The sequence below is a fragment of the Crocuta crocuta genome, unplaced genomic scaffold (genome assembly GCF_008692635.1).
Source record: "Crocuta crocuta isolate KB4526 unplaced genomic scaffold, BGI_CrCroc_1.0 scaffold830, whole genome shotgun sequence".
NCBI lineage: Eukaryota > Metazoa > Chordata > Mammalia > Carnivora > Hyaenidae > Crocuta > Crocuta crocuta.
This window is the reverse complement of record NW_027531513.1, coordinates 982,941-995,055: the sequence shown is the minus strand read 5'-3', so window position 1 is coordinate 995,055 and position 12,115 is coordinate 982,941. Positions and strand designations below refer to the sequence as shown.

At 35.5% G+C, this 12,115-nt stretch overlaps 1 protein-coding gene across 1 annotated transcript in view; it reads left to right on the top strand.

Annotated features, from left to right (window-relative positions):
• Positions 1–12,115, top strand: part of PSME4 (proteasome activator subunit 4) — a 112,749-nt gene that overhangs the window by 24,632 nt on the left and 76,002 nt on the right. Inside the window, exons 3-4 of the mRNA XM_077772383.1 lie at positions 8,162–8,302; positions 8,832–8,948. Of these exons, the coding sequence (XP_077628509.1) occupies positions 8,162–8,302; positions 8,832–8,948 (258 nt within the window). The remainder of the gene's footprint in view (positions 1–8,161; positions 8,303–8,831; positions 8,949–12,115) is intronic.

Genomic DNA, 12,115 nt, shown 5'->3' with positions numbered 1-12,115 from the left:
GTTTAAAAAAAAAAAAAAGAATCACAAAACTCTCATAGTACTTCATCTATCCCCCTTCTGTATATTTAGTTTTCCAATGTGTTTCCTCACATCAGATTGTGAGTTTGTGGTGTAAAGGAACAAAGTATTTGAATCATATTCTTGTCCTGTGCATGTCTTTTGCTCCAGAAATGCTTTTTGAATACATGGGTAGTTGAGTGAAAAGAGGAGGAGAGGTGGATTTATGAGAAAACCCTTCATTTTATCTGTTCACTCCTGTTCCTAGCAGTGAGAAGCTATATCTGCATTTTTAGTATTATGTGTAATGATGAAAGAATTAGTCCTGGAATAAAGTTAGAGTAAATAAATTCCTGATCCTCTAGCTTTCTCTGCAAATTTTGCCTCTTTTACTTTTTATTTTTTCAATTTGGTGGTATCTTAGAAACAGGACAGTAAAGTGGGGACGGAGGTTGGGGTTTTTTGTTTTCTTTTCTGGTTAGAGGGAAGAGTTTTTCAGGTATTTCAACAATCATGGTTATTTTATTTGCCTTAAAATGTACGTGTTAGTTAGTCCTACCCGTCAGGTATCGAGCTATAGTTTAGGAAATTCTTACATCTCACCATTTATTCAGATACTTTACATTTTAGTGTGGTTTTATTGTTTTAGAATATAATTCCTGCACATTTCTTTTAGAGAAATTTCTAATGAATTTTTTTTTGATATTATGAGAATGGAACAGTTTTCCTTCATTCATCACTATTTTTAATTTGGGTGCCATACAAGAAGGCTGCCGATTTTAAAAAACGTATTCCGTGGATTTTCTTATGTAGTGTAAAAGTGGTTTTACTGTTGCTAGTTTTGGATGTCTTAGGGAAAATCCTAGCCTTAACAACAACCTCTTCTACCTTTCCTGAAACAGTTGCCCCTACGTGTGTTTCTGAGTTTACTTTTCAACCTCTAGATTCAGAATAATGCAAAATAATAACAGTAAGATTAGTCATTATTGCCCTGAATCTGTCTGGTTTTAAATGTTTTAGACCTTTAAAGTTTGTTTTTGCAAAATAAATAAATAAAAGGCTGTTTTTGTTTGTTTTTTGCTTTTGAAGGAAGTGCCTCATGGAGAAAGCCTTAAGTCTGATACTAACAATTAAGACTGTGTTTTTAAATAATTTGGTGTTGGGGCGCCTGAGTGGCTCAGTCGGTTAAGCGTCTGACTTAGGCTCAGGTCATGACCTCACCGTTTGTGGGTTCGAGCCCCGGGTTGGGCTCTGTGCTGACAGCTCAGAGCCTGGAGCCTGTTTCAGATTCTTTGTCTCCCTCTCTCTCTGACCCTTCCCTGCTCATGCTGTCTCTCTTTGTTTCTCTCAGAAATAAATAAAACATTAAAAAAGCCCTTTTTTAAAAAATAAATAATTTGGTGTCAAACACTTTGCTAGTATTTTCTAATTTATATTTTATTATAATCAGACTATTTGGCCAGAATAATGTCCATGTTAGAATTAAGTGAGTTTTTCTTTGTGGCCTAGTTTATGACCAGTTTTATAGGTGTTGCACAGATAGTGAAAAGAGGGCATAGTTTCTGTAACATCACAATTTTTATTTGTGTCTTTAAGTTATGTGAAATGTTAAAAACATACAGTCATTGATTTTGTCGCTGCTCTTCAGCACTTAAAGTTTATTTTCCTTTTTAAGACTAAGTGGTAGGTGTACTGTATACTTTTATCAGGAGATGAATAATCCCTGGTTCTCTTTTTGCAATATTAGTAGCCATCCTACATTCTTTAGAAATTACAAAATGCTTCTTAGCTGAAGTTCTCTAAAGAACTTTTCCTCCTGAACTATTGTTTACCCTGAGGTGCGATTCCTGTAGGAGCCAGGAAATGTGACATTGATTCTCTTTATTTACCAGTTTTTAAGATAATAATTTTGTTCCCTAGCATTCTTCAGATTCTTTGGGTTTTCTTTCGTTTGTATTTGTATTATTTAGTGTCATTATAAACTCAGTGTATTTAAAAATCCATGGCAGTTAATTACCGTGATTCATGCTCTCTGGTGTCACTTTTTGGCTGTTGAGAACCATACAACTTGACTCCTGTTCTCTTTTAAATAGGACTTTTAAGGGGCACCTGGGTGGCTTAGTCAGTTAGGCATCCTACATCGGCTCAGGTCATGGTCTCACCATTTGTGAGTTTGAGCCCCACATCAGGCTCTGTGCTGACCGCTCAGAGCCTGGAGTCTGCTTCAGATTCTGTGTCTCCCTCTCTCTCTGACCCTCTCCGGCTTGTACTCTGTCTCTCTCAAAAATAAATAAACACTAGAAAAAATTTTTAAGTAGTACTTTAATAGTAAGTCTTTGATAAGAGGGCTGTTTTTATTAAGAGAAACATAGAAATGCAGAAATATTGATGACCAGATTTTAAACATTGTATTTTACAGTAGAAATTTGATATGAAATGTTTTGACATGTTAATTATAAAAATAATGCCTTTTTATTTTATAAAGTTTGAATAAACAAAGGTATATAGAAGAACATGAAAATTACTCAGTTGTACTATTCGGAGGTAACATGTGATAGTGTTTATCTTTTCATCTTAATGCATGATTCTATATTTTTTTCTAGCTGTATTTGTATATATTTTGTATCCTTTTTTATATGACGTTTCATTTCATATCCACTAAAGTCCTTTAAAAACATAGTTTTAAATGATGGCATTATATCTAAAGGAATAAACCACAGTTTAACAGACTATTCTCTTACATTGGATTTCTAGTTTTCCTCTTTTTTTTTTCCAGGAAGATTATTGCAAGTGTACATAGAAAAACTTTGGTATTTGGACTGTGATATTCTGGATTTTTACTTAGGTTATATTGCTAGATGTAGGATTTTTAAAAAGTGATCCATAAATACGTCTAAGTGTTCTAAATGAACATACTTAAACTCTGGCTTTTAAATTTTTAAGCTAAAATTCCATATTTTGCCTTTTGAGGAGGACTATGTGAAATAGCATTTATTTAAAGTTAAATGTCATTGCTAAATGTCTTACATGTTTCATAATTACAAATAGTCTTAGTTGCTCTGAAATGATGTTAATTTCACTTGATAGATGGATGTAGTTAGAACCTTAGAAACCCAGTGATTGCCTTGAAGAAAAATAACTAGTGAATGACAAAGCTTGTATTGAACACCAGTATTTTTAGCTTCTAGCAGGCTCTGAATTTTAGTGCATTTCGATAATGTATAATTTTATATTTAAATTATGTTCAGGATGTATAGTAGAAAAAACTTTGATAGTATTGAATGCTTTATTAATTACTCTTCCTGGTATGCTGTTGTCTTTACTTGAGATTAAAAATTAAAGCATTTGATTAATACGCTATAAGATGGTGAGGAGGAAGCAGTTAAACAGTATGTTTTTGAGGTACCTAAGTAGCTTAGTCTGTTGAGCAGCTGACTCTTGATTTTGGCTCAGGTCACAATTCCAGGGTCCTGGGATCGAGCCCCATGTCAGGCTCTGTGCCAAGCATGGAGCCAGCTTAAGATTCTCTCTCTCCCTCTCTCCCTCTCCCTCCCTCTCCCTCTCTCTCTCTCTCCCTCTCTCTCCCTCTCTCTCCCTCCCTCCCTCTCCCTCTGCCCCTCTTCCCTGCTCTCTAAAAATTAAAAAAAAATTTAAGTACTTTTGTATTATCTTTAACTGTTTTTCCCCCCACTGTGGGAGGGTAGAACATAATGACTTGTCATCTGTATATTCTGGATAGTTTAAGAAATATTCTGTTCAAAATATTAATCTTGACTGTTACCAAGGTTTTCAACTATTTTGAGACATCTAATAGTAATTTTTAGTTCCAAAATTTAATGTGAAAATTAATTGGAAAAAGAATAGACTATCTCTTAATATGGTCTAAAGTAGGATTTTTGAACAAATATACAGAAAAACCGCCTTACTTTCTTCTTTTGTTGTTTTCTTTCTTATTTTTTCTTACAGTTTTATTGCATTTCACACTCCTGTATTTTTAATGGTCTAGATTTAAGATGGAAGTCAGGAATATATATTTTAAACATAAACAGTCTAATGTCTAATAAACATTTGCTAAGTGATGTCAGGCACTTTTTCTGGAGTCGCTGTACCACTTTATACACCCACCAGTAACATATGAAAGGTCCGGTTGTTCTACATTCTCACCCAAATCAAATATTATTAGGCTTTTTAATTTTAGCCAGTCTGGAGGGTGTAGAGTGGTACCTTACTGTGGTTTTAATTAGCTTTTACTGAGGAGTAAGAGTGTTGAGTACCTTTACATTGGCTTATTAGTCATCTGGATGTTGTCTTCTGAGAATTGCCTACTTGAGCCTTCTGCCTTTTCTATTGGGTTGTATCTTTTTCTTACTGATTTGAAGGAGTTCTTATGTAATTTGGATATGAGTACTTTGTCAAATGTATGTATTCCAAGTATCTCATTGGGCTTTTCACTTTTAATAGTGTTTTATTGTGAATAGAATTTCTCAATTTTAATAAAGACCAATTATTAATTTTCTTAAAGTACTTCTTATGCTTTTTAGAAGAAATTTTCTTAGACTGCATTTTGAAAAATGCTGAGACAAGAACCATTTTCTGGTTGACAAGAACTATTTCCTGGTTGACAGGGAAAATAAAAGGTTTCTTTCTGAGTAATCCTCTAACATCTCTCGTATTGTCAGCAGTTCTGCCTCCTCTAGGAATCCCCCTGTTCATCTCTTCTCATCGTATTAAATTTGGGGCTCTGAATTTTGTGTTCCTAACGTTAAGCACATAGTTGTCTTTCTACTGCAGGAAAGGCAGTGGGCTGTAGCTCACGTCTTTCAATGACTTAAAGGGGCAGTATTTCCCATTTTTCAACAGAAGTATCCTAGCCACGGAGGTGAGTGAGCGCAAAACCCCAGGGGTATCTCGCGTCCTGACCAGACCTGAAGTAGGGACGTCTGAATTGAAAGCAAGGGACGTCTTTGAACTCTTCTGTGTGCACTGTTTTATTTTTTTATTTTTTTTCCTTAGATAGTTTATTGTCAAGTTAGTTTCCTTGTAACACCTGGTGCTCATCCCCACAAGTGCCCTCCTCCATCCCATCACCCTCCTTCCTCTCTGACCCACCCCCATCAGCCCTCAGTTTGTTCTCAGCATTCAAGAGTCTCTCATGGTTTGGTTCCCTCCCGCTCCCCAGCTTTTTTTTCCCTTCTCCCCCATGGTCCTCCGTTAAGCTCCTCCTAATCCTCCTATACATGCAAACATATGGTGTTTGTCCTTCTCTGCCTGACTTATTTCGCTCAGCATAACACCCTCGAGTTCCATCCATGTTTCTACACATGGCCAGATTTCATTCTTTCTCATTGCCATGCAGTATTCCATTGTATAGATAAACTACATCTTCTTGATCCATTCGTCCGTTGATGGGCACTTAGGCTCTTTCCATGTTTTGGCTATTGTTGAGAGTGCTGCTATGAACATTGGGGTACATGTGCCCCTATGCATCAGCACTCCTGTATCCCTTGGGTAAATTCCTAGCAGTGCTATTGCTGGGTCATATGTGTGCACTTTTTTAGGAATATAGTTTAGAAATAACAGCTTTCATGCAAAAGTAGCATTTAATTGATTCTACCTTTCACTCCAAAATTTAGAGTGAAATTGAGGGAGGCTGCAGGAGGCTGTACCACGTTTATTCAGCAGCTTTGAAGTCCCTCAGGTAGCCCTGGGCTTAGGGTTTTTATATATTGCCTTCACTGATCTGTTTGCTTTACCAATCCAGTGTGGTTAAGAGACTTGCACAGTAATTACTGGCAGAGGCAGAACAGTACCTCAGGTCTCATTGCTCTGCATCCCATACTATCTGGTCAACAGAGTACTAAGGTGAAATCATGGGATTATACCTTAAAACAACAGAAAAGAGCTGAATGAATAAATAAATACACAGTGTGAGAAAATGAAAAAGTGTGTTTTTAGTGGACCAAGAATTTTCAGTAATTTCTGGAAGAGAAAAGCAGTTAGATATCCTTATTTTATTTTATATTTTAAATTTTATTTAAATCCAAGTTAGTTAACATATAGTGTAATAATGATTTCAGGAGAAGGATTGTGATTCGTCACTTACGCATAAGGCTCAGTGCTCATCCCAAGTGCCCTCTTTAGTACCTATCATCCAGTTAGCCCATCAACCCACTCCCCTCCCCTCTAGCAGCCCTTAGTTCTCTGTATTTAAGAGTCTCTTACGGTTTTCCTCCCTCTTTATTTTTATCTTATTTTTCCTTTCCTGGATATCCTAATGTTAGAAGTTAAGCATAAGTTCAATTTGATCTTAGCTATCAAGGAAGTGCTAAGGATCATATAAGGAGTATTAATGCCATTTTTTTCTGTTCGTTTATGTATTTGTGAAGTGATTGTCCTCAAAGGATTTTATGATATTTAAGTGTCTAGTAATTTGTTCTAAGTAAATTTTTGATTACTTAAGTTTTTGTTACTTAGGCATTCTTAAAATACTCTGTAGTCATTCTTGTTTTTTCGGACACTTTTGCCTTAAATTTGCTTGTAGTCGATGCTTTTGATGACTTTGGTTCCCTAAAGTTAATAAAACTGAAAAATGTATAACTTTGAGATAAAATATGTATTATTTTTGGTAGTAACTTAATTTTATTATAATTATGAGTTAACTCAGGAACACATAGTATAAGTTATGTGACTTGCTGTGTTGTTACAGGATTATAAGCAAACCGTTATGCATTCTTAAAAGATTCTGTGGTTAAACAGTAAACTTCTGTATCTGTACTCTTGTTCTATTTTATTTTTTATATTGTGATATGCTGTTTTTAAGTAGTTTTAGGAATTACAAACAAAAGATTCTTTTGAATGAGCCCTTGCTTAATAAATGGAAGGGGACAGAGAAACTCCTTTCAAGGTTACTTAGGACCAAACAGCAATAAGACAGCAGTGTTTTTAATTGGTCATTGAATGTTGATGAGAATTCAGTTATCATTATAAGCCTTTTGTTAATTATTATTTGGTAGTCTCTTAATTAAAATAACAGAATTCTTCCTACATAATAGTAAGTATAAAATGCTTAATCTCAAGGACGTTTGAAATTGAGATGTCATGGAGCGCCTGGGTGACTCGGTTGGTTAAGTGTCCAACTTTGGCTCAGGTCGTGATCTCAAGGTGCGTGGGTTTGAGTCCTACATCGGGCTCTGTGCTGACAACTCAGAGCCTGGAGCCTGCTTCTGATTCTGTGTCTCCTCCTCTCTCTGCCTCTCCCTCACTTGCACTGTATCTCACTCTGTCTCTCAAAAATAAATAAATGTAAAAAAAAAAAAGAAAAAAGAAACGTCAAAAATTATTTAAAAAAAGAAATTGAGATGTCACAATACATACATACATACGTACACACATACATACATATATATATTTATATTTATATATATATATATTTTTTTTTTTAAGTTTATTTGAGAGCGAGAGAAAGCCTGAGTCAGGAGCAGAGAGAGGGAAAGAGAAATCTTAAGCAGGTTTGCACTGTCAGTGCATAGCCCAATGCAAGGCTTGAACCAGTGAGATCATGCACTGAGTCAAAGTCCGGATGCTTAACTGGCTGAGCCACCCAAGCGCCCCACATATTTTTCTTATTGTGGCAAAAAGAGATAAATGTATCCTCTTAACAGTTTTTAAGTATATAGTACAGTATTGTTAACTACATGTGCATTGTTGTACAGTAGACCTCCAGAACTTTTTCATCATGCATGACTGAAACCCTGTACTCACTGAATAACTCCCTGTTTCCCCGTGTGCCCCGCCACCAATTGCCCCTGGCAACTACCATTCTATTTGTTTCAGTGAGTTTGATTGTTTTAGATACCACGGATTTTTGGATTCATGCAGTGTTTGTCTTTTATGATTGGCTAATTTAGTTAACATACTGTCCTCAGGGTTCATCCTTGTGGCATATGACAGAATCTCTTTTTAAAGGGCTTTATAACATTCTGTTGTGTGGCGGGGGAGAGGGTGATGCGTGCGTGCATGTGTATTCTACATTATCTTTATTAATTCATCCATCAGTGGACATTTACATTACTTCTACACTTTGACTATTATGAATAATGCTACAGTGAATATGGATGTGTCACCATACTTATTTTTAAAGGCTATATTGGTTTTTCTATTGCAGATATATTCGACTTTATGGAAGAAAATTTAGCAAAGAAGATCATGTTCTTTTTATCAAGTTATTGTATGAGCTGGTATCAATTCCAAAACTGGAAATCAGCATGATGCAGGGATTTGCCCGTCTCTTGATCAATTTGTTAAAGTAAGTAAATTTCCTATGATTTCTGCTAACCTTTTTTCGTTTGTTTCTTCAAGATCTTAGGGAATGAGAGCTAAGTATTCTTTGATAAGAAGACCCAAGTCCCAAGTTGCTATTTAACAAAAAGATTGCAGAAAATTTTATCATAAGTTTAAGCTATATATGTTCTAAGATCCTTGAGAAAACATGGATCATTTGTTCTTTACTTATTCCTAGAAACCCAGAACAATGCTGGAAACATTAAGTACTCCATCGATAACATGGGAAAATAAGAAATTCATTGGCACTAATGGTGGCACAAGTGTAAATGCCCCTTTTTACCTGGTGCTCTTTAAGATGTGAGCAGCAGTAAGAATCTGGTGCATTGTTCTTACTACTGCATTCTACTGATGAATTGGCCACGGATGGGAAAGTGCAGGGCCCAGCAGGATGATAGCAACATCTAACAACTGTCATCCTTGTGTGGTAGGGGTAATATACAAACAACTGCATGTCAATAGATGCATATTTGTTTACTTTTTTTTTTAATTAGGAAAAAGGAACTTCTTTCAAGAGATGATTTGGAGTTACCTTGGAGACCACTTTATGACATGGTGGAAAGAATATTATATTCCAAGACAGAGCACCTGGGATTAAATTGGTTTCCTAAGTAAGTCTTTCCTTTCCGAGTACTTCTTTGGGAGCACTTGGGGCCTTTTAGAATTTGGTCATAGTTGATAAATAATTGGGTTATATGAGATAAGCAAACAAATACACATTTCAATGTGCTCATTACTATGTAATGTAACTCCTAAAACAATTTATTGACTTCTTTAAACTATATCTGAAGTTTCACTTAAGAAATTCCCACCAGGATATCTGATCACTAATATTACCATGCTGGCCAAAAGCAGCAGATTTTTGTTTGAAATCTTGGATTTTGTCTTTGAAAGTAATGCACATTTGGCATTCTTTATTATATATCCACATGTGTTTTAATACTGCAAGTAAAATGAATGCCTCAAGAAGGGGAGGTTGGCATATTCCAGAGGGCACCCACATCTCAGTTAAAGAAGTGTTAGTTTCAGTGACTGTTCATGGAATGTAAGTTATTCAATGCACGACTCCTTGATTTAGACGTACTAGGATTATGAACCTCTGGCTAATTCTGCCTTCTTGTACACACATCCTGGCTCTTCCAGATCTCTGATTTTGGTATGTTCTGTATGTTATTCTGAATTTATGGAGTATAATAACGATGATCTGTCCTTTTTGGTTACTTAATAGTGATTTTAGATTTGATCTAGCTCTCTTACCAATCTTAGCATGTTTGGCTTAAAGTACTCTTAAACTCTTTGTGATTGAGGTTTGTTTTTAGGAAAATTTCTACAGTTTTCTTCAATTTAATTTTCCTCTATGTTTATCATACACATATGTACTCATTTCCTGAAGAATACCATTTTGTACACTTGTATTATTTTCCTCCTTTTTATAAATTAAGTCTTCAAAATTTTATTTCTATGGTTTGTCTCTCAACTCTAGGCATGTTTTCATTATTTCACGACTTCTTGTAGTCTCCCCCTTTCACTTCATTTAATCCATGGTCATTTTTCAGGCTTCACTGAAGTCAGCAGTCTTTGTTACATAGAATTTTCTGAAAAATGAGCACAGATGGTAGACTTTAAAAGATTTTCAGGTCATAATTTAGTAGTGAAATGATGTAAATGAAAAGAAATTTTAAAGAAAAATGATTATCGGTGATCTTGAACTTAGGCCCTAATTGATTTTTGGACAGAGGTCACAAATAGAAATAACAAATCATTTCTTTTCTAAAGATTTCATGGGTTAAAACAAGGAAACCCATTTCAACCATAACACACACACACACACACACACACACACACACACACACAATTCATCATGAAACTAAATGGTACATCATTTATATATATTTTTATTATGAGAACCAGAAATTAAGCATGAAAGCTTTGTTGTAAAGGTTCCTTTTGAGTGTTTCTGCTGGAGGAAATATGGCATGGACTGTATTGACTAGGTCTTCTTAAAACAGGAGGCTGTTTAGGCTTTTACTAGAATCTGCGATTTCAGGGACCTTTAAACGTTCAAAATCAGTTATCTTTTTGAAATTTTTCTGGCTGAATTTTTGACTGCCTTAGAAAATGTTTGGTAAATGGTATGGGAGAAAACGATATTTCTTCAGTAATTTCTTCTTCTGGCTCCTGCGTGACTCAGTCAGTTAAGCATCCAACTTTAGCTCGGGTCATAATCTTATAGTTCGTGGGTTCAAGCCCTGCATTGGGCTCTGTGCTGACAGCTTAGATCCTGGAGCCTGTTTCAGATCCTGTGTCTCCCTCTTTCTCTCTCTGCCCCTCCCCTGCTGTGCTCTCTTCCTCACAAAAATAAATAAATAAGCATAAAAAAAATAATTTCTTCTTCAGTAAGTCCTTTACTTGTTTTTTCATAACCAAGCATCTTACTTCCTGCCCTGAGGGGTATCTTTTCAAAGGCAGCTGCTTCCTTTTACGTCTTGCGTGGTCACTAATACCTATCTATGGCTTGTTTTCCTGGAAGTTTTGTCAGAACTTAGCACGGTTAGTGTCAGTTGGTGCTTATAGTTCCTCCCCTGCATCTTGATACTCTGCTTATTATTACCATGTCTTTTCCTGAATCTTCCCATCTCTGCTCTCCTGGAAACCTTCTTCTTAAAAGTTTCACCATGAGGGGTGCCTAGGTGTCTCAGTCTGTTAAGCATCCGACTCCTCGTTTCAGCTGAGGTCATGATCTCACAGTTTGTGAGTTCAAGCCCTGCCTCAGGCTCTGTGCTGATAATGTGGAGCCTGCTTGGAACTCTCTCTGTCTCTGTCTCTCTTTCTCCTTATCTGTATTCAGTGACAGAAACAAATATAAGTAATGTGTGAACCATGAAATGATTCCCATAATGGGAAGGTAGTTTATTATAAAACAGTATGTGTTTTAAGCATGCATGCATCATTACTCTAAAAGACACAATTTAGTATTGAGATTTTATATCTACTTATAATAATAAGTTTGAATTTAAAAGCAAAAATATCAAAGCATTTTGTATAAGAAGTATAAGAGAATAAAAGAGCAGCATTATGAATGGACATTAGAGTAAAAACTAGTGCTAGGATAAAGAAAATAACAAATAATACTTAAGTATGACAAAAGAGAGAGAAATAGCTTTAATTTCAGAGTACTGAGCTGGAGAAAAAGTATGATCTTGCAGATAAGGTGGCCTTATTTATTAAATAGTGTCACAGTAATTCTTTATGTAACAATATGGAATGGTATAGTTACTTGGTATCACAAAACATTATTTTTGAACATTATTACATGTGAAAGAAATAGAGGCAAAGGATGAATTGGGAAAAGAAACATTGATATGAAGCTATAGAGAATTTGTGCAGCGAACTTTCAGGTACAGTATCAGTAAGATTGAAAACTAACAAGCAGTGCTAAAGTAAATAAGTAAATAATGTCAGTATGTAATATTTGCAACATAAATTGCCTTTTGTGCCATACCAAAAAGGATGACAATAACATTAAGCATTTAAAATGTTTTTAGCATTTATTTCTTTTTGAGAGAGAGATAACATGAAGCATTTTAACAGCCAAATTACTAATGAAATTCTGTGACATGTTTTATGTCTGCTAATTGCCAATGTAATGACAGTAGGTTCTAGACTATTAGCCTTAAATCTGAGTTGCACATTTCACTCTTGGTACATGTAGCATTGGCAGATCAAGCGTTGCAATTGCAATTGCTATGATAGTGTGATTTTGCGCGGGGGGGGGAGG